Genomic DNA, 23,297 nt, shown 5'->3' with positions numbered 1-23,297 from the left:
GAATCCTAATGTAAACTGTGGACTTCAGTTAAAGTATTATCAAATTATCAAAATGGATCAACATTGGCTCATCAATTTTAACAAATGTACCACAGCAATGCAGAATGTTAATAATAGGGATGCTGTATCCAGGGTGGGGTGAGGGAGGGTATATATAGGAGCTCTACTTCCTGCACAATTGTCCTGAAAACCTAAAAGTGCTCTAAAAAAATTAAGTCCATTAATTAAAAAAAAAAAAAACAACTGCTGAAGGTAAGACATTTTAGAGAATATTTGTAAGCCATAGAGGGGGAGAAAGTACAACACATAAATCTGACAGAGGCTTTCTAAAAAAATAAAGAACTCCCACAAATCAGGAACACCAGTATCTTAATAAAAAATGGGCAAATCTTTGAATACAAGTGACCAATAAGACTAATATTGAGGTGCCCAACGTTATTTGTCATAAGGGAAATGCGCATTAAACTGTAATGAGATATATTCTCAGCCACTAGCCTGGCTAGAAGTAGAAACCCAACACGAAATGGTGGCAAGGTTATAGAGCAAGCTCTGTTGCTGGGGGCTGTACAGATATGTTTTAATACCTTGTAAGACAGGGTAGCAGTTTTTATAAAATTAAACATATGTTTACCCTCATATTTTCCACTCCTAGAGTTTTTACCCATAAGAAATCAAAACATCTGTCTTCAAAAAAGGCTCATACAAAGAATGTTTATAGCAGCTTTGTTCCTAAGATCCCCAAACTGGAAACAACCCAAATGTGCATCAGCAGAAGGATGAACTAATTTTGGTATGCTTGTACAATAGAGTACTACTCGGCAATAAAAAAAAAAGAATGAACTGTTCACCATGCATCAACCTCAGAAACGTTCCTCTGGGCAAAGAAAAGCCACACATAAGAGTGCCTCTTTTTGGTGTCTGTTTATGTGAAGCTTTAGTCTAATCTACAGTTGAACTACTGGGGGAAAGGGGCAGATTTCCTGGAAGGATAATGATGGAACTTAAAATTTTGAATTTCATTGTATACTAATATATTTTTAAAAAATAACAGGTTGTTGAAATAATGGAGGATTTCAGATATTGTACCAAATTATGATAATGAGTGATGGTAATAACTTTTAGCATTCTGTGCCATGCACTAATCTGAGCGTGTTATACCTTTTATCTTCTTTAATGAACATGTGGATAAAGTGTTCTTACTATTTTGGCCTCACAGATCAGGAAAGAGACACAAGGAGGATGAGTAACTTGGAAGGTCACATGGTGTTTGGGGTTGGTGGTCAGTGCAATCCCGGGCTTGCAGGGGTGGTGGCTAACCTCCATCACCTTTCCTGACTGGTCATGTCCTGTGTTTAAATTGAGAACCTGAGGTCTTTATTGGTGGCAGAAGAAACAGCGTTTGCATAATATTAAAATCCATAAGATTATAAGTAACATTAGTATTTGTTTCCTGATTCAGGTGTCATTTGTGTTATTATTTGTAATGCTAATGAATCAAACTTGGGGGTGTTCCACAACCCTTTCTAGGCAGTATTTTGTGATACACACTCTTTACACAGCCTCCTCTATTTGAATGTACACATTTTAAACTGCATATAGGCAGGATTCTGTTCCTCTACTATGACAATTTCTAGCTTTGAAGAGGTTCTCTGAAAATGCTGCTTTTATCTTTCTTCTGCAGTGATGAACTTTAATGTTGGAGTGTTGTAAGTTCTCACATAATAAGGCTTAGATTTTTGTTTGCTTTGGCAGTAGACTTCTGTTTAAAATTCCTTTAATCTGTTCATTCCATGCTTTTTATATTCATTTTGATAGCTGATGGCTCTGTGAAGAATTTTATATGAATTTATTGAACTAATAAAACTTGTATTTGTAAATTCTTCTTCCATCCCAACTTGCTAAAAGTGAGTTTTTCAGCAAATTGCGGAATTTTTGTCTTTAGATTTTTTTTTTTCCTGGAGGAAATAAGAAACAATTCATATACTAGATCTAAAGTTTCATTAAAATTGCTATGCCCTGTCTCAGGCATTTTAAGTGGGCCATCTGTCTAAACATCTCTCTCTTTTTTTTTTTCTGATCATTTCCTCGACTTATTCATGAACCATGGGAGGGCTCCTTTGTAGTCGCCATGTAGCTGGTTCCATCTACCCCCACTGAATACATCTATGTGCTTGCATAACATATCTTTTCACCGTGCTGGAAATTCTCTGAACTTGGTTCAGATGAATGGCCCACTTTTCTGAAGGCCTTTTTCTTCCTGCAAAGATTTGTATGCAGAAGCTGACCTCTGTGGCTATATGGAATGCAGCATATTATTCTTGATCATTTTACAGACCACCCACTGTGAAAGTTATGATCAAGGATTGCCTAATGATTCTTTGACCACTAACATTGTTTTAACTCAGTATTTCACTCTTAAATAGGTAATGGCACAATTGAAAACCAGCTTTTCTGAGTGTTTCATAATATGGTTTTGAGATGCTTATGATCCTTGATAACTAAAGATGCTGTGAGTGATGTTTACATAAAATCTGCCTTAAAACATGACATGTAATAGCAATGTATTTGGGTTAGTATTATTTACACATCTTTGAGTAAAATATTCTAGTAAGTTAAATGTATTAGCAGTAAGTAACATTTGTGATAATCGGCTGACCGTTTTTACTATAAAATAGAGAAAAATGTAGTTTTATTGAACATATTCATTCTGGTTGGCTGATGATAATCAAAGTGGACAGGTCTGGGTAAGGGCTGTTATTTGACTTGCTTTGTGAGTAGCTGTTTATGTGAATTCCCTTTTCCTGGATTTTGAGGGGTGGTTGGTTTTTTGAAGTCTTAAATGATATCAGCTTTTCAAGTAACTAATAAGCTGCACAGATGAAGTTTGTGATCAGAGGGCAACCTCTTTTGGCATGTAGTTCAGTAAAGAAGCTGTTTTCTGTGTACGGTTACTCTAGTGAGTTGTGTGAAACTCCAGGACCTCTTCTCTCCCTTTCCAGAGAGTTGTTTATAAAAATCTTTGAGACTATTTTGGATTTAATGGATAAATGTAACTCTTTTCTAAAATTTAAAATATCACTGTAAGGGGCGCCTGGGTGGCTCAGTTGTTCAGTGTCTGCCTTCGGCTCAGGTCATGGTCCCAGGGTCCTGGGATCGAGCCCCGCATCGGGCTCCCTGCTTGGCGGGAAGCCTGCTTCTCCCTCTCCCGCTCACCCTGCTTGTGTTCCCTCTCCCGCTGTGTCTCTCTCTGTCAAATAAATAAAATCTTTAAAAAAATAATAATAAAGTAAAAATAAAATATCACTGTAAAATGTAACTGGTACCATCATAAGCATGTTTGTGCTGCTGGGATTCATATCAGTGTTTCTGAGTAATTATCATTACTCTAGTTGCAGTGGTTTTGCAGAAAATAGAGCACATGGACTTTCAGGCTGGTGTGTGTTACTGGCTTTACTTAGAGTTTATTTCTGCTGCAGAGCTTGTGGATCTTTATACTGGGCATATGTACCCAAACCCGTCCAATTTTATTTTAAAATAAAACAAAATGACTTTCGAACTTAGGTAAAGCCAGAAGGGATCTTACCAAGTGTCTGTAGAAGAGTGAACTCATAAGGAGATTCCACAGTGTGACCATTTTTTCTCATATCTCATGGGCTTGCTTCCACAGGGAAGCCTCTTTCCCACATCCTCGTAACACGTTACCTAAAAAGATAGTGTTTGAAAACAGCCACTCCAGAAGCTGTGTGCTCCGAAGGAGCGACAGATTTCCCGTTACCCACCCCCCCACCCCCCCCACCCCACCCCCGCCCAGCGCTGTGCTAGCTCTGTTTCACAGGTGTAGAAATTACGGTTGCGAAGGACTAAAGGAGTCCCTGCTACATTGTAGTAAGAGAATGGGCTGAGATGAAACCTCAGAATTTCAACTCAAGAGAGCCTTTGCTCTTTGCACAAGGTCCCTCTTGGGGTAGGTTATAACATATATGAAACAGATGTGGATCAAAATAAAACAATGGAAAAATAAATAGTAAGTTCTGAAGGGTGGCAACTCTATCTCGCCACCATCTGTAGGATTGCTTTCTGTGGGAAAATGCAGTCTGGGTTCTAACAGGATGTCAGGATTAACTTCCCAGCTCCTCTGGAAACAGGCTTGTTGCATAACTAAAAAGCGTCACCAGGTTTACTGGAAAGAGTTACCTCCTCCAGGCTACTGAGTTGTGAAAAATACTAAGCATATAATATAGGTTAAGCAGAAGGGAGATGATGGAGGTTTGTACTATGATCAGTGCCTATAATTAGGGAACAATTTATGAGAGAGATGATCTTCTTGAAAAATCTGTTAGTTTGCGGAGCAGAAGGAATCCATGAAAGGGTTTCGGTTATGGAGGGGAGGGGTTAATGAGTGTAGGTCTAGGGTTGGGACTAATCAAAGTAATAAAAGTTACCATTTATATGCACTGTTTAATCCTCAGCACATTGCTATGATGCAGATGCTATCATATGTCTGGTTTGATGCATAAGGAGACTGAGACCCTAACAGTTGACTCAAGGTCAGAACTAATTAATGGCAGGACTGGGTTTTTTATCCACTCCTGCGAGTCACCAGAGCCTGAGTTTGTGACCACTGTGCTTAGTTCTGCTTGTTTTAGTTTGGTTTGATTTGTGAAGTACTTTAAGGGTTTGGCGCAACTGGATATACGAGTCTGAGAATAATCAAATAAAACTGGAAATACAAAGAGTGGGGCCTTATTTATAGGAAACTTGAATGGTAGGTAAGTTAGTTAAGATTTAACCTGATGTGAAGTAGAAAACCATGGAACAATCTGGAGCAGGAGAGTTACATAATTATTTTGATAACAAAGATTTAAGAAAGCAATGTGGCCAGTAATATTAGCTGTCAGGTTATTTCTGTTATCACAATACCCCTGAAAAGGTCAGGTGTTAACCCTGTTTGAAGGTAAACAGAGTGAAGGCTAGTGAGGTCGTCTGTATAGTCCAAGAACATCCAGGTAGTAAGCCAGGAGCTTGGGGTCCATGCTCCTTTTGGAGCACACTCTGTCCCTTGGGTAACACAGTGTCCCCTTAGCAGTGCTTGGCACATAGCAGGTGCTCCTCAAATTCCTTCCTACTGCCCCCCCCTCCAGCCCTTTCTTCCCAACCTGCACTGGGACCTGGGAATACAAAAATAAGGCACGATCTTGGTCTTTTAGGAGCTCACAGGACAGTGGGGGAAACAACTCAGACAAAGAGATGCCCCGTGGAAGAGAGTGCCAAAGTAGAGGTGGGGCTGGCACCCACTCTGCCCTGTGCCACCTTTCCTCTCTCCTCTCCTCTGCCTCCTGTACGCCTCCCTGTTGTCCTTTGAAGCCTTCCTGTGTGAAGCTCTGTCCTCTGAAAGCGTCCTCTTTAAATTGCCAGAAGAGAATCCTCCATGTCTCTGCCTTGTGCATTAATATTGATTGGTTGATGCATTTTTAAACTTTTCTTTAATTTTCACTTCTGTAGTATTTAAAACATTTCTTCATCTTCAGAAAATGAACAGTGGGCTGAATACAAATGTTCGCCTAAATTATCCATCATCCTCCATTAGGCATTGTGTCTAGAGATGATTTGATTATAATCATAGTTTTTATGACTGAATTTTTTTAGTAGAATGCACAGAGAATCCTTTTGAAGTTTGGGGGAGGGGGTTTATATTAAAGCATAACTTGCAACATTTTTTCAGAGCTATGACTTAAGACAGAGTCTGGATACTACCTGTTTAGTGCTTTGTAAATACTACTTTACAACTATAAATAAATGAAAACACTCAATATTGAAATTAGGTTAATTCAGAAATTGTTAAAATTTTGTTAGTTTAAAAAGTGAGAAATATTTATATTCTAAAAATGTTTTTGTCTCTGGCTGATTGACCCAGTTTTTCTGGACCATGTAATGTGGATCATGGGCAAGAAAAGACCTGTGTGTTAAGACTAGCATCACTGATGTTGTATTCGTACCCAAACAAACAAAAAACCAAAACAAAATGAAAGAATACAGGGAAACCTTTGGAGCTGATGGATATGTTTATTACTTTAATTATGGTGATGGAAACACAAGTGAATAACTATGTCCAAACTCACTAAATTGTATGTTAATTATCTGCCGTTTTTTTGGATACCGAGTATAACTCAATAAACCCAGAAGAATAAGAGACTAACATTGTAAATTTTTAAAACTGTCTGAAACAGTAACCAAATATTGAAAAGAAATTAATATCGTATAAAGTTGATCTTTGAAAGACTGTCACAATTAAGCAACTCTAATTCGTAGAAGAGATGATGGTACTTTGAGTAGATGGAGGTACCACCGTTATCCCAGAATGATCGCTGTTGTCCTCGGAATGAATGTGTGTTTTTTGTTTGTTTTCACTTGCTCTAGTTTAAATCTGAAAGCTTTTTTCCAAGGATAGAACCTTTTAAAATAACGTTCTGAAGCACAGTCTTTGGCAGTTTTACCCTGCACACTTAATGTCAAAGGAAAATCAGCTTACTAGGAGAATACTATAAAATTATTAACTCTTTTTCTTTTTTTCTACTTCAGAGTGCCTATTATTAAACCACAAGTGGCTAACTGGGAGCTGTCAATAAAATTGCATGATGAAGTTCATACTGTCAGAGCATCAAACAGTGGGCCAACATTCTCTGTGAGTTTTATTTCTTTATTATTTTTTGGCAATCTTGAAATTATCTGTGAATATTTAAAGCAATTTTTAACCTATTCAGCGACTGTCATCTTTTGAATCTGTAGCATAGCTATGTATTTGTTTCATCTTCTTTAGGAGGCTGAATGTAAATGGCAATTTTTATTATCTCACGTTAATTAGGAAATATATCCTGAGATTTAGGCACATTCTAAACCCACTTCCTGACACCTGATTCATTTTCCTTTTGTTATTGAGAAGTAATACTTTTGTTTTTGTCATAGAGAAGAGCATCTTTAAGTATAATTCCAAACATATGATAGCTGTGGTAGGCAATCATTCTTTTAAAACAAGTAATCTGAAGCCTATATAACATTTTCTTGAGACTTCATGTTGTGTGAGACATCCTTGAGGCTAAATTTACCTTGTGGTGACATTCCTTTTGTTTCAAAGGAATTTAAAACTTGAACTTAAACCCCTTGGATAGTATCCATGATAGAACTGCTTTAGTTTAATTCTGGTCTGTCCTGAACAATGTTACATTAAGATTTAGTGTTTATACTGTGGTATGAATGATATGTTTAAATACTATGATTTGAGATTGCCAGAAAAAATACCATGAAAGGTTAGCTTGCGTCCTTTTTTGCTTTTAGCATGAACCCACAGAAACTGCTATGTAGTTAGGACAATGAATATTTTATTAATCTACATATCTCTTCTTGTGGCTAAGTTGTAATGAAATGTCATTTTGTTGTGTGGAAAAAACAAAAGATTTGAACAGGGTATGAAAATTAAAATAATATAATTTCACTGAAATAAAACATGGTGAGCCCGAGGTATATGGTGGTAGTTTCGTTTGTTTGTTTTTACACAAACTCTACCCCCAACGTGGGGCTCCAATTCCCCACCCCCAGGTGCAGACTCCTGTGCTCTACCAACTTGAGCCAGCCAGGCACCCTCTGGTGGCAGTTTCCTGATAGAAAATACCACAGGTCAAGAGTTAAGGAGTATTCATTTCTGCAACATATCCTTATTACGTACCTACTGTGTGCTAGTTAAGCGCTAGGCTGTTACACTGGAGAAGCTGACATTCTTTTTTTTTTTTTTTTTTTTAAGATTTTATTTATTTATTTGACAGAGAGAGACACAGCGAGAGAGGGAACACAAGTAGGGGGAGTGCGAGAGGGAGAGGCAGGCTTCCCGCGGAGCAGGGAGCCTGATGCGGGGCCCGATCCCAGGACCCTGGGATCACGACCTGAGCCGAAGGCAGACGGAGAAGCTGACATTCTTATGTGGTAGTCAGTCACAAGTAAATGAGCTTAATTCATGAATTAAGGGTAGTCTCATTGGTTGTCTTTAAATTTTGTGATTCATTCTATATGCCAAAATTGCTAAAGCATTTGTTCCTAAAAGGTATTTCAGTCAACTCTCTTAAAATGAGAACTATGGTGTAGTTAAACAAATGTCTTATGGTGTGTTTTGTGATTGACTTATGTGATTCTTTACATTCCTCCTTTCCATATGATCATTTAAAAAAGTAGCTTTATAAATGGAAACTTAAGTGTACATCAGGTTGAATAGCAAATTATATGTATTGAAGTGAAGAGTATAAATATTATAGTATCACATTTTCCTTGGGGAAGGTTAACTTTACAAAAATGTAGACTTAGCATAATTTTCAGTTCTATACTGAGTCACCCTGAAGTGTTACTGTTCACCTGATCCTCCAATACAGTGTTTTTCTAAGCAGTGCCTTGCCTTAATAAGAAAACTGCTCAGATTACTTCTTAGAGCTGTTACTTCTTTGTGCTTGTTTGAGATTCCATGTTGAAAAACTAAAGACCATCAGCTCAAGTGGTGCCTTTGACTTTTTCCTGTAGAATTACCTCTTGCTTTACTTTTTAGCTCATGAGAAAAGTAGGGCTGTTTAAAAAAACACATCAAAATTATTCCATTAAAAATTTCCCTGAAAAATATCCACCTTGATATATAGTATCAATAACTACTACCCCCATTTATTGGCTTTGCTGCTATCAGAAGTATCAGACCCAATGAAAAGCAAGTACTCCTGATAGTGTGTACTTTTTTTCTGAGCATATTTGGACTGAGCTTCATTTGACATCAGTCTTTTTCAGAGCAAGGTGAGTAGTGTAGACTAAGTAAAAGCTCATTGGTATGAAGTTTTTAATAGTGTGAAACCTCTGCTTTTAGGGTCTCAGGGGAAGAGCTGTGACTATTGGTTTTCACCCACTGCCACATCAAGAAAAAACTAATTGTCCTAGAGATGACTGTCTAGGTTAATGATCCCAGAAGTAGTACCGGCAAAGTTATAGGACTATACTAATGCTTCAGATACCCCACATTTTCAGAGTTATTTTAATTACAAAAATTTAAATTTTAAGATATTTCAAAAGAGGAAAGTACAGCAAATGTACAAATGTTCTATACAGGTCTCTTATTAAAAAAGAAAAAAAATTCATAGTTACAGCTAAATCCCTTCTTTATTCCATCCCATTCCACCCTTTTCCTCTCCAGAGGTGACTAGCCTGCAGATGCTAAGTGTCCTCCTGGTACATATTGTTACACTTGCAGTACGCATGTGTGTACTATAATAGTAAAAAAGAAAGTTGTGAAAATATAATAAGTACTTAATGATACAATTTATGTAAAATTTTGAAATACACAACACAAAAACAATTCCATTTTACAACAGCATCAAAAAAAATAAGACACTTAGGAATAAACTTAACCATAGAGGAGAAAGACTTGTACATGAGATACTACACAATGTTGCTGAAAGAAATTGAAGAAGAGACAAACATATGGAAAGTTCTCTTGTGTTCATAGGTTGGAGAACTTAATGTCGTTATGATGTCAGTATTACCCAAAGCAATCTACAGATTCAATACAATCCCTACCAAAATCCCAACCGAATTTTTGCAGAGATAGAGAAATCCATCCTAAAGTTCATATGGAATCTTAAGGGAGCGACCCCAAATAGCCAAAACAATTTTGAAAAAGAAGAACAGAGTTGGAAGGCTTACACTTCTTGATTTTAAAACTTATTACGAAACTATAGTAGTCAAAATGGTGTGGTACTGGCATAAGACAGACGCATAGATCAATGGAACAGAATTGAGAGCCCAGAAATGGACCCTTGGATATATGGTCAAATGATTTTTGATAGGAATGCCAAGACAATTCAATGGGGGAGAGGAGAGTCTTTTCAATAAATAGTAGTGGGAACATTGTATATCCACATGCAAAAGAAAAAGGTTGGATTCTTGCCTTACACCATATACAAGATTAACTCAAAATGTATCAAAGACCTAAATGTAAGAAGAAAACCTGGGAAAAGTCTCATGACATTGAATTTGATGATCGTTTCTTGGACATGATGTTAAAAGCCCAGGCAACAAAAGAAAACATAAATTAGACGGTATCAGAATTTAAAACTGGTGCATTGGGGTGCCTGGGTGGCTCAGCCAGTTAAGCTTCTGCCTTCGGCTCAGGTCATGATCCCAGGGTTCTGGGATTGAGTCCTGCATCAGGCTCCCCGCTCAGCGGGGAGTCTGGGTCTCCCTCTCTGTCTGCTGCTCCCCCTGCTTGTGCTCTCTCTCAAATAAATAAATAAATAATCTTAAAAAAAACACACAACAAAACAGAACTGGTGCATCAAAGGTCCACAGCCAACAGAGTGAAAAGGCATTCCACAGATTGGGAGAAAATATTTGCATGTATGTGACAAGGAGTTATTATTCAGAATATATAAAGAACTCCAGTAACTCAACAGCAATAAAACCAAAAAACCAACCTGATTTTAAAATGGGCAAAGAACTTTAATAAACATTTCTCCAAAGAAGATATAGAGATGGCCAGTAAGCACATGGACATACGCTCAGCATCGCTAATCATTAGGGAAATGCAAATCATAACCACGATTGGACACCAACTCACAGTTCTTAAGATGGCTATGATAAAAAAAACAACACAAAATATAGTAAGAGTTGGTGAGGCTGTGGAGACATTGGAGTCCCCATGCGGGTTGGAGTGTGAAATGGTGGCGTTGCCGGGAAAACAGTTTGGTGGTTCCTCAAAAATTAGAAGTAGAATTCCCATATGACCCAGCCATGCCACTGGTGGGTATTTATCCCCAAAGAATCGGAATCAGGGTCTTGAAGAGACATTTGCACACCCATTGTTCAGCAGCATTGTTCCAAATAGCTAAGAAGTGGAAGCAGCCCAAATGTCCGTTGATGGATAAGTGGATAAACAAAATGTGGTGTATACATCTCACGGAATATTATTCAGCCTTGAAAAAGAAATTCTGACATGTGCCGCAACATGGACGAACCCTGAGGACATTGTACTCGGTGAAATAAGCCAGACACAAAAGGACAGATACTGTCTGATTCCAAATCACACAGTACGCAGAGTAGTTAAATTCATAGACAGAACATGGAATGGTGGTTGCCAGAGGCTGGGAGGAGTGGGGATCGGGGAGTTACTAGTCAAAGGACGTAGAGTTTCAGTTTTGCAGGATGAAAGTTGATGGAGATGGCCGGTGGTGATTGATGCATATATTTAATACCACTAAACTGTACACTTTAAAATGGTTAAACTAGTAAATTTTATGTTATGTAAAAATTTTAAAAATACGTAAACAGATTAGTATTTTTGATAAAATTTAAAAGCAGGAAGGATGAAACTTTGGGGAAATGAAGGAAGCATGGTAGAGGGAAAAGTGAAGGGAAGGAGTAGTAGATGGGGTGAAATTTTGTTTTAGGACTTTGGTACTGAATATAAGGGTCAGAAGGAATAGCAGAATTAAATATAAAATTTGCTCAATACAAAGTTGAAATATTATTTTGCATATTAAGATGATAAAAATACCAAAAAGGAACTGAGTTTTACTTACATTTATTTCATGATTCTCTAATGGATTCCCAAGATATTTCCCATTCTCTTTTACTCTGTGTAATATGAAACTGGTCAAAATAGTTCATGATAAAAGAAAAGATTAATGCATTTGTTATCTTTAAGCTGATGGACTAAATTCACATTGAAAACAATTCACTTGGAAGAAAAATGTTAGAGTACTCTTGATGCGAAGAAAATTTGCTCAGGAATTCAGGCTTCCTAAAGATGGAAAAATGAGCACTGTACGTGCACTTAAATTTTTTTTTGCCTGGTATTTATGTTAACTACTAATAAGCAGAAATAATAAAGAATAGTTATATATGATCCTTGATAGTGATTTAGATATCCTTTGTAACAGTGAGCCACTGATTGAAATTTTTCTAAAGATCCTGTAAACTACTTCTTAAGAATAACCAGAATTCTTAAACTAATGAATTTTGGCATGGCAATGTAATTTTTGTTAATACTTGAAAAGAAAAATATAAATGATCAAAAGTAACATTTAGCATGGTCAAGGAAAATGAAAATTGTTTTCATTAAAAAAAATCCTCTTTTCAGTTCATTTTCATGAATGAGATTTTATTATTATTTTTTGCTTCTTATGGAAAGGTCAAAACTTTCCTTTTTGATAGCCATAAAATTTTGCTCATTTTTGAATTACAATCAGAATCTTTTCATTCTTCCAATTTAAAGTAAATTATATATTGATAAAATTTATCCACTTCTGAAACAGCAGTTTTGCGCAGCAAAGCAGCTATAACTGGTGAAAATTATAAAAATCTATGTTGTAGATGACATATTGTTGTATGTAGAAAATCCTAAGAAATCCATTAAGGAACTATTACAAATAGTAAGTTTAGGAAGGGTGCAGGATACAAAATAAATATATAAAAATCAGTTGCATTTCTACTTACTTGCAGTGAACAATCCAAAAATAAAATTATGAAAACAGTTCCATTAACAAGAGTATCAAAAGAATGAAGAACAAAAGTAGTACAAATTTATACTGTGAAAACCACAAACTATTGAAATAGAAATGAATGGAAATCCAAATATAAATAGAAAGCATCTCATATTCCTGAATTGAAAGACTTAATATTGTTAAGATGTCAGTATTTCCTAAATTCATCTACTCCTGCAATGTGATTCCTTCCAGAACCCAACCTTCTTTTCCCAGAAAATGACAAGCTGATACTAAAATTTATATAGAAACTTAAGGGACCCAGAATAGCAAAAACAATCTTTAAAAAAAGAATATAGTTGGAGAACTCCGTTTCCCTTTTCAAAACCTGCAACAAAATTGTCTCATAAAGACAGTCTGGTACTTGCATAAAGATAAAGAATTGAGAATCCAGAACTAAATCCCTGCATGTGTGTTCAAGTGATTTTTGACAAAAGTGCCAGAGTAATTCAATGAAGGAAAGAATAATCTTGTCAACAAGTGGTGCTGGAACAAGTGGGTATCTAGATGTAAAAGAATAAAGTTGATCCCTATCTTATATTGAGTTAATATACCAGAATTAACCTAAAGGGGACAAAAGATCTAAATGTAAGAGATAAAACAATAAAACTCTTAGAAGAAAACATAAGGGTACATATTCATGACCTTGCATGTGGCAGTGGTTTCTTAGATATGACAAAGCACAAGCAACAAAAGAAAAAATAGATAAATTGGTTTTTGTCAAAATTAAAAACTATGCTTCAAAGGATACTAACAAGAAATTGAAAAGACAGAGCACAGAATGAGAAAACATACTTGCAAATCATATATTCAGTAAAGCACTTGTATATAAAATACATAAAAAAAAAAAAAAAACCTGGGGTGCCTGGGTGGCTCAGTTGCTTAAGCATCTGACTGTTGATTTTGGCTCAGGTCATGATCTCAGGGTCATGAGATCGAGCCCCACGTCAGGCTCTGTGCTAGGTGCAGAACCTGCTTAAGATTTTCTCTCTTCTCCCTTTGCCTCCCTCCACTCTGCGCATACGCTCTCTCTCAAAACCAAAACAAAACATAAAACTTAAAACTTAATAATAAAAAAACCCCAACATAAAAATGGGCAAAGTATCTAAATAGTCATTTCTCAAAAGCATATATGCAATTGCCAATAAGCATACACAAAGATGCTTAAACATCATAATTCATCAGGGAAATGCAAATCCAAATCACCTCGAAAGAGCACCTCACACCACTAAGATGGCTATAATAAAATAGATAATATCAAGTGTATTAGAAGATGCATAGAAATTGGAGCCCTCATACACTGGTGGTGGAAATGTAAAATGGTGCAGCTGCTTTGGAAAACAGCTTGGCATTTCCTTAAAAGTTTAAACATCTAGGTTATCCAGAGCCTTGATGCTGTTTTGGTTTTGTTTTTTGTTTTTTTGAGAGTGATTGAGAGCAGGGGGGAGGAGGTGGGAAGGGGCAGAGGGAGAAGGAGAAAGAGAATCTTTTAAGCAGGCTCTTTATCCAGCGCAGAGCCTGTGGGGTTAGGGGGGGCTCTGTCTCACAGCCATGAGATCATGACCTGAGTCAAAATCAAGAGTTGGACGCTTAACTGAGACACCCAGGCACCCCTGACTCAATTCTGTCATAAGTATTTAATCATGAATATTTAAACAAGTATTTTTAGACTTAATTATATACTTATTACTATGGTGGATATGTTTTACCTTCTAAATATTTCAAATAATAAATTTTCCAATAATAGTTGCTGAGCTCTGAGCAACTCAAAGGTGAATTAAAATGGGAATTAAATGGGAATATATATACCCTTTCTACAAAATAATTTGATAACAAAATAATTTGATAACATGGATGTTATCAAATGTTCATATTCTTTGGTCTACTGATTCCACTTCTAGAAATCTATCCCAAGGAAGCAATGAAAAATTGCTAATATGAATATGATATTATATTGAAAAAAAGATGAATTAAAGGCAGCTTGCCTTTAGATAGCCATGTAAACAATCTCTACTTATGATGGTAAAGGGAGACTTGGAAGTAATTAAAATGCAGTGATAAATGCTATAATAAAGGTGCCTTCAACCAGTTAAATCCGTGAGAAAGATAAAAGAAAGAGCACTCAAAACTGGGGGAAAGGAAGGATCTTGGCGAAGGTGAAGAAGTCCTCCTTGGCAGAGATGACTAATGAGTAATAGCTTAGAAGGTGATTTATATATAAGTCACGACTTGCCTTGGAAATTGTGCTATAAATAGACAGGCAAGGCAAAGCACAGGCACGTGGTAGCAAGCTAAGTTTACTGAAAAATCAGACATCTTCCAGAGATAACTTTAATTTCTTATTATGGAAGTGTGTGTTTCCTTTTTAATTAATTGTTCTCCACAAACAGAGTGAGGAAGGGGTTTCCCTGTCTTGTTCTAGTTGCATTGTTGTTTTTGACACAGAGTTTAGCCTATTTCAAGGTATTTTCATGAAGCAGCTGATTACTTTGGTCTACAGTATTGAAGATGGACCCTGTCCCAGGCGCTGTGGTACGCACCGTACATACTTTATCTCCAAATGAGGTAGCCGGAAGACTGAAGGTGGATGTAACTAGCCTGGTGTGCAGATGGAGGCTCAGTAGCCAAAGCCACAGAACTTGTGAGCTTAGAATATAAGATAAAACCAAGTCACTATAGTCCAAGGCCCACGCACTAGTACCTCTGTGTATTTCATTTTACAAAGTAGTTTTGCTAGACAAAATTCTGAGAAATAGTAGCACTGTCATGGAAAATTACAAGGAATAATGCATTTATTTCTAACCAGAACACTTCTGTCACATGGTAAAGGGAATTTTCTTTGTGATATGCTAAAAGTTAAGGCTGCAGTAGAACTGTTTAAGGAATCATGGAAGGTATGACAGGAACACGAATAAAGCCCAAAGATGTACACCAGTATTATATATACACTGTACCCTGGGCTGAAAAGTACACCATCAGGAATACTTGGTTCGGAATAGCTATTAGGAAGCATTTTTAGTATCTTATTACCTCCTGTAGATGTTAGTGTGTTTTTCGAATCGGTGTTAAAATTCAAAATGTTGAGTTTCAGCAGTGATTTTACAGTTTTATCCAAGTTAGTAATAATATTCAAGAGCAATACAGGATTTGAGATAAATAAGATTTTGCGTCTAAAAGAGCTTTCATTTTGTTTTCTTAACAATGTTTGGTTTGGTTGATGTAAAATTGTCTCATCTTTAGATGCCTGTGGTGGAGGGAGGGAAATATTTTGTAGGATCCATATCACTGAAATTACCACCCTATAGTTTTCTTTCCAAACAGAGAAAATGGTGATGAACATAAGAATAAAAAATAATAATTACGTATGGATGCATAATAAGAAATAATTACATACGCATTGTCTGAGAGTTTCTTACTCTAATATAGCTAACCCTTTTCCATTTGTTCTACCACCATGTATTTTGTTCTAGACTTCTTGACTAAGAAAACATCCCACCAGGGGTGCCTGGGTGGCTCAGTCGGTTAAGTATCTGCCTTGGGCTCAGGTCATGATCCCAGGGCCCTGGGATCGAGCCCTGCGTTGGGCTCCCTCCTCATCTGGGACTCTGCTTCTCCCTCTCCCTCTGCCTGCCTCTCTTTCTCTCTCTGTCAAATGAATAAATAGAATCTTTACCAAAAAAAGCGGCGGGGGGTGGGGGGAGAAAGAAAAGAGCCCACCAGTTATTTTTTTTAATATTTTATTTTTAATCTCTATGCCTAACATGGGAGCTTGAACTTAAATAACTTGAACTTAAAAACCCGAGATCAAGAGTCACATGCTCTAAGGACTGAACCAGCCAGGCGCCCCCCATCAGAGTTATTTGGAGAGCACTTTAAAAATGTGGTTTTAAGTACAACTAGTAAAGTATTTTTATGGAATATTTTCATAAAGATTAAGAATTAAATGAAGTTAGCATTTATCAACAAATAATTTTGTGTACAAAATAATATTGTCTTTATGTTTTCAATATGAATTTATGCTTGCATTTTATATCATAGTCCCTGTTTCTTTTATCCCATTTGTAGAGTAGAAAGTAGTGCCAAATCATGTAGTTACTAGAATTTTTATAGGGACATGGTAAGATCATGGTTCTTTTAAAGAAATAATTTTCAAATACCCTTCCTAGAATAAAATACAATATTATTCTGTCTGTCTTTTTGCCTTTATCTGTGGTCAATTTTTAGAGTAGAGTCATATTTTTGAACATGAAAATGACAGCAGCAAACAAGGTCAGTTCGCTTTTACATATATGCCTACTGTAGGCTTTTTATTAAAAAATTATCTATGACTTAAGTGCACGGTAGGCAGACAGAAAATGCAAAGAACATTTTGGAAGTAGCATTTTAAAATGAATACCATAGTACTCTTAGGTGCTTGTAATAAAGGACTTCATTCCTATTTAGAAAATTGACATACAGTACATGATAAGTGACATAAAATTGAGGTAAGTTTTTGAAGTTATGCATTATTTTATATTTAAAACTTAAAAATGGGGCGCCTGGGTGGTTCAGTCAGTTAAGCATCTGCCTTCAGCTCAGATCATGATCCTGGGGTCCTGGGATGGAGCCCCGTGTTGGGCTCAGTGCTTAGCAGGGAGTCTGCTTCTCCCTCTACCCCTCCCGAGCCCTGCTTGTGCTCTCTCGCTCTCTGTCTCTCAAATAAGTAAATGAAATATTTAGAAATAATAAAACTAAAAATCTTTTTCTTTTAACAGCGACTCAGTGTTATGATCATGTAAACTACTTTTTTTAATAGGTAATTTTTTCACTTAGACTTTTTTCCCCCCGTTTTAAAAAGTATGCTAGACGAAGTAGCAAAAATATTATCCTATTTGGGGAAAATATTCTCTGTTAATGAATTTTTTTCCCCAGAAAATATAATATTGTGTAAACATGAAATTCTTTCACTTTGGCAAAAACATTTGTTTTCTTGATAAAGTTATTTTTTCATTTGAGAAAAAATTGCTAGGAAAATAAGTTTATGCTTAAAAAATGTTAAATATTTCTGCAAAAAATAAAAACCACAAGTAAAGCCCATAGAGAAGCCAACCAACCAGAGGAGAAATTTGCCACTCATTTTGGTGATGAAAGGGAAATGTTCTTAGTATATAAAGAACTCTTACAGATTGGGGCGCCTGGGTGACTCAGTCATTAAGCGTCTGCCTTCAGCTCAGGTCATGATCCCAGGGTCCTGGGATCAAGTCCTACATCGTGCTCCCTGTTCCACTGGAAGCCTGCTTCTCCCTCTCCCACTCCTCCTACTTGTGTTCCTGTTCTCTCTGTGTCTCTCTCTGTCAAATAAATAAATAAAATCTTTAAAAAAAAAGAAAAACCTCTTACAGATCAATATAAAAAAGACCAACCTTCTAGGTGAAAAATGCTCAGCTGGCTTATAGCAAAGAAAATATAAATGGCTCCTACACGTATGAGAAATTGTGCTAACATACACAGAGAAATTCAGGTTAAAATTATGACATAACCATTTTCCTCCCGCATTTTGGCAAAGATGAAAAGTTTGATAATTCTCTAATTGTATGAGGTTACAGAGAAATAGCCCCATGTATGTTTATTGGTGGGTGTACAAATTAATACAGCCTCCAGGGAGAGCAATTTGACAAAATGAATTTATACTACAGGATATGTTCCCATGTAGGAGATGTACTAGTATGTTCTTGGTGGTATTGTTTGTAATAGCAGAGGACTGGAGACAACTGGAATGCCCATCAAAATGGGATAATTGAATAAAGCCCTATCACTGAACTACTGAATAGCCATTTATTTTTTTATTTTTTTCAGATTGCTATTTTTATTCTTTTTTAATTTATTATGTTATGTTAGTCACCATACAATACATCATTAGTTTTTGATGTGGTGATCCATGATCCATTGTTTTCGTATAACACCCAGTGCTCCATGCACTACGTGCCCTCCTTAATACCCATCACCTGGCTAACCCATCCCCCCTCCCCCCTCCCCTCTAAAACCCTGTTTGTTTCTCAGGTCCATAGTCTCTCATGGTTCATCTCTCCCTCCAATTCCCCCTCCCCATTTTTCCCTTCCTTCTCCTAATGTCCTCCATGCTATTCCTTATGTTCCACAAATAAATGAAACCATATGATGATTGACTTTCTCTGCTGGACTTATTTCACTTAGCGTAATCTCCTCCAGTCCCATTCATGTTGATGTAAAAGTTGGGTATTCATCCTTTCTGATGGCTGAGTAATATTCCATTGTATATATGGACCACATCTTCTTTATCCATTCATCCGTTGAAGGGCATCTCGGCTCCTTCCACAGTTTGGCTATTGCGGACATTGCTGCTATGAACATTGGGGTGCATATAGCCCTTCTTTTCACTACATCTGTGTCTTTGGGGTAAATACCCAGTAGTGCAATTGCTGGGTCATAGGGTAGCTGTATTTTTAAATTTTTGAGGCACCTCCACACTGTTTTCCAAAGTGGCTGTACCAACTTGCATTCCCACCAACAGTGTAAGAGGGTTCCCCTTTCTCCACAACCTCTCCAACATTTGTTGTTTCTTTCCCTGTCCATTTTTGCCATTCTGACTGGTGTAAGGTGGTATCTCAATGTGGTTTTGATTTGGATTTCCCTGATGGCTAATGATGATGAACATTTTTTCATCTGTCTGTTAGCCATTTGTATGTCTTCTTCAGAGAAGTGTCTGTTCATCTCTTCTGCCCACTTTTTGACTTGATTATTTGTTTTTTGGGTGCTGAGTTTGAGAAGTTCTTTATAGATCTTGGATACCAGCCCTTTATCTGTAGTGTCATTTGCAAATATCTTCTCCCATTCTGTGGGTTGCCTCTTTGTTTTGTTGACTGTTTCCTTTGCTGTGCAGAAGCTTTTTATCTTGATGAAGTCCCAAAAGTTCATTTTTGCTTTTGTTTCACTAGCTTTTGGAGATGTATCTTTTTTTTTTTTTAAGATTTTATTTATTCATTTATTTGAGAGAGTGAGAGAGAGAGAGAGAGAGAGAGCACATGAGAGGGGGGAAGGTCAGAGGGAGAAGCAGACTCCCTGCCGAGCAGGGAGCCCGATGCAGGACTCGATCCAGGGACTCCAGGATCACGACCTGAGCCGAAGGCAGTCGCTTAACCGACTGAGCCACCCAGGCGCCCTGGAGATGTATCTTGAAAGAAGTTGCTGTGGCTGATGTCAAAGAGGTTACTGCCTATGTTCTCCTCTAGGATTTTGATGGATTCCTGTCTCACATTGAGGTCTTTCATCCACTTTGAGTTTATCTTTGTGAATGGCGTTAGAGAATGGTCAAGTTTCATTCTTCCGCATGTGGCTGTCCAATTTTCCCAGCACCATTTATTGAAGAGACTGTCTTTTTTCCATTGCATGTTTTTTCCTGCTTTGTCAAAGATTATTTGACCATAGAGTTGAGGGTCCATATCTGGGTTCTCTATTCTGTTCCATTGGTCTGTATGTCTGTTTTTGTGCCAGTACCATGCTGTCTTGGTGATCGCTGATTTGTAATATAGCTTGAAATCGGGCAACGTGATGCCCCCAGCTTTGTTTTTCTTTTTCAACAGTTCCTTGGCGATTCGGGGTCTTTTCTGATTCCATACAAATTTTAGGATTGTTTGTTCCAGCACTTTGAAAAATGTCATTGGAATTTTGATCGGGATGGCATTGAAGGTATAGATTGCTCTGGGTAGCATAGACATTTTAACAGTGTTCATTCTTCCGATCCATGAGCATGGAATATTTTTCCATCTTTTTGTGTCTTCTTCAATTTCTTTCATGAGTGTTTTGTAGTTCCTAGAGTATAGATCCTTTACCTCTTTGGTTAGGTTTATTCCGAGGTATCTTACGGTTTTTGGTGCTATTGTAAATGGAATCGTTTCTCTAATTTCTCTTTCTACAGTTGTGTTGTTAGTGTATAAGAAAGCAACTGATTTCTGTGCATTGATTTTGTATCCTGCCACATTACTGAATTGCTGAATGAGTTCTAGTAATTTGGGGGTGGAGTCTTTTGGGTTTTCCACATAAAGTATCATGTCATCTGCGAAAAGAGTTTGACTTCTTCTTTGCCAGTTTGAATACGTTTTATTTCTTTTTGTTGTCTGATTGCTGGTGCTAGGACTTCTAGTACTATGTTGAACAATAGTGGCGAGAGTGGGCACCCTTGACGTGTTCCTGATCTTAAGGGAAAGCCTCTCAGCTTTTCCCCATTGAGGATGATATTCGCTGTGGGTTTTTCACAGATGGATTTTATGAGCTTGAGGAATGTTCCCTCTATCCCTATACTCTGAAGAGTTTTAATCAGGAAAGGATGTTGTATTTTGTCAAATGCTTTTTCTGCATCAGTTGAGAGGACCGTATGGTTCTTCTCCCCCCCTCTTATTAATGTGTTCTATCACATTGATTGATTTGCGAATGTTGAACCACCCTTGCATCCCGGGGATAAATCCCACTTGGTCATGGTGGATGGTCCTTTTAATGTATTGTTGGATCCTATTAGCTAGGATTTTGTTGAGGATTTTGGAATCCACATTCATCAGGGATATCGGTCTGAAATTCTCCTTTTTGATGGGGTCTTTGCCTGGTTTGGGGATTAAGGTAATGCTGGCCTCATAGAATGAGTTTGGAAGTTTTCTTTCTGTTTCTATTTTTTGAAACAGCTTCAGTAGAATAGGTATTACTTCTTCTTTGAATGTTTGGTAGAATTCCCCAGGGAATCCATCAGGCCCTGGACTCTTGTTTTTTGGGAGGTTTTTGATCACTGCTTCAATCTCGTTACTCGTTATTGGCCTATTCAGGTTGTCAGTTTCTTCCTGTTCCAGTCTTGGCAGCTTATAGGTTTCCAGGAAGGCCTCCATTTCATCCAGATTGCTCAGTTTATTGGCATATAGTTGTTGATAATAATTTCTAGTAATTGTTTCTATTTCCTTGGTGTTAGTCGTGATCTCTCCCCTTTCATAGTTTTATTAATTTGGGTCCTTTCTCTCTTCTTTTGGATAAGTCTGGCCAGTGGTTTATCAATCTTATTAATTCTTTCAAAGAACCAACTTCTAGTTTTCGTTGATCTGATCTGTGTTTCTGGTTTCTAATTCATTGATCTCTGCTTTAATTTTAATTATTTCTCTTCTAACGCGTGGCTTAGGCACCGTTTGTTGCTTTTTCTCTAGTTCTTTAAGGTGTAGAGTTAGTTGGTGAATTCGGGATTTTTCTATTTTTTTGAATGAGGCTTGGATGGCTGTGTATTTCCCCCTTAGGACCGCCTTTGCAGTATCCCATAGGTTTTGGACCGATGTGTTTTCGTTCTCATTGATTTCCATGAATTGTTTAAGTTCTTCTTTGATTTCCTGGTTGACCCAAACATTCTTGAGCAGCGTGGTCTTTAGCTTCCAACTGTTTGAATTTCTGCCAAATTTTTTCTTGTGATTGAGTTCCAGTTTTAGAGCATTGTGGTCTGAGAATATGCAGGGAATAATCTCAATCTTTTGGTATCGGTTGAGACCTGATTTGTGACCCAGTATGTGGTCTATTCTGGAGAAAGTTCCATGTGTGCTCGAGAAGAATGAGTATTCTGTTGTTTTAGGGTGGAATGTTCTGTAAATATCTATGAGGTCCATCTGGTCCAATGTATCATTCAAAGCTCTTGTTTCTTTGTTGATTTTCTGCTTAGATGATCCATCCATTGCTGAGAGTGGAGTATTGAGGTCTCCTACAATTAACATATTGTTATCAATATGACTCTTTATTTTGGTTAACAGTTGGCTTATATAAATGGCTGCTCCCATGTTGGGGGCATAGATATTTACAATTGTTAGATCTTCGTGTTGGATAGATAGACCCTTTAAGAATGATACAGTGTCCTTCTGTGTCTCTAATTACAGACTTTAGTTTAAAACCTAATTTGTCTGATATAAGAATAGCTACCCCAGCTTTCTTTTGAGGTCTGCTGGCGTGGAAGATGGATCTCCATCCCTTCACTTTCAGTCTGGATGTATCTTAGGTTCAGAATGAGTCTCTTGTAGACAGCATATGGATGGGTCCTGTCTTTTTATCCAGTCTGCAACCCTGTGCCGTTTTATGGGAGCGTTTAGGCCATTCACGTTGAGAGTGATTATTGAAAGATGTGAATTTATTGTCATCATGTTGCCTGTGAAGACGTTGTTTTTATAGATTGTCCCTATAAATTTCTGTTGTAGATCACTCTTGGGGTCTTTCTCCTTTTATAGAATCCCCTTAATATTTCTTGCAGGGCTGGCTTAGTGGTCACATATTCTTTCAACTTCTGCCGGTCGTGGAAGCTCTGCATCTCTCCATCCGTTCTAAATGAAAGCCTTGCCAGATAAAGTATTCTTGGCTGCATGTTCTTCTAATTTAGTACCCTGAATATGTCTTGCCAGGCCTTTCTGGCTTGCCAGGTCTCTGTGGATAGGTCTGACGTTATTCTGATGTTCCTCCCTCTGTACGTAAGGAATCTCTTCCCCCTAACTGCCCTTAAGATGGTTTCCTTGGTTCTAAGATTTGCAAGTTTTACTATTACATGCTGGGGTGTTGGCCTGTTTTCCTTGATCTTGGGAGGGGTCCTCTCTGCCTCTAGGACTCGAATGTTTGTTTCATTCCCCAGATTAGGGAAGTTCTCAGCTACGATTTGCTCAAATACATCTTCTAGCCCTCTCTCTCTCTCCACTCCCTCCGGGATTCCAGTTATTCTGA

At 37.4% G+C, this 23,297-nt stretch overlaps 1 protein-coding gene across 7 annotated transcripts in view; it reads left to right on the top strand.

Annotated features, from left to right (window-relative positions):
• PCCA (propionyl-CoA carboxylase subunit alpha) overlaps window positions 1-23,297 on the top strand; it is a 402,221-nt gene that overhangs the window by 252,039 nt on the left and 126,885 nt on the right. For all 7 annotated transcript variants that reach the window (XM_044913521.1, XM_044913520.1, XM_044913518.1 and 4 more), the window contains one exon: window positions 6,580-6,682. In XM_044913521.1, the coding sequence (XP_044769456.1) occupies window positions 6,580-6,682 (103 nt within the window). The remainder of the gene's footprint in view (window positions 1-6,579; window positions 6,683-23,297) is intronic.

Source organism: Neomonachus schauinslandi, chromosome 3, assembly GCF_002201575.2.
Source record: "Neomonachus schauinslandi chromosome 3, ASM220157v2, whole genome shotgun sequence".
In the NCBI taxonomy this organism is placed as follows: domain Eukaryota; kingdom Metazoa; phylum Chordata; class Mammalia; order Carnivora; family Phocidae; genus Neomonachus; species Neomonachus schauinslandi.
Note: the sequence above shows the minus strand (reverse complement) of the source record. Positions and strands in the feature narration are given on the sequence as shown.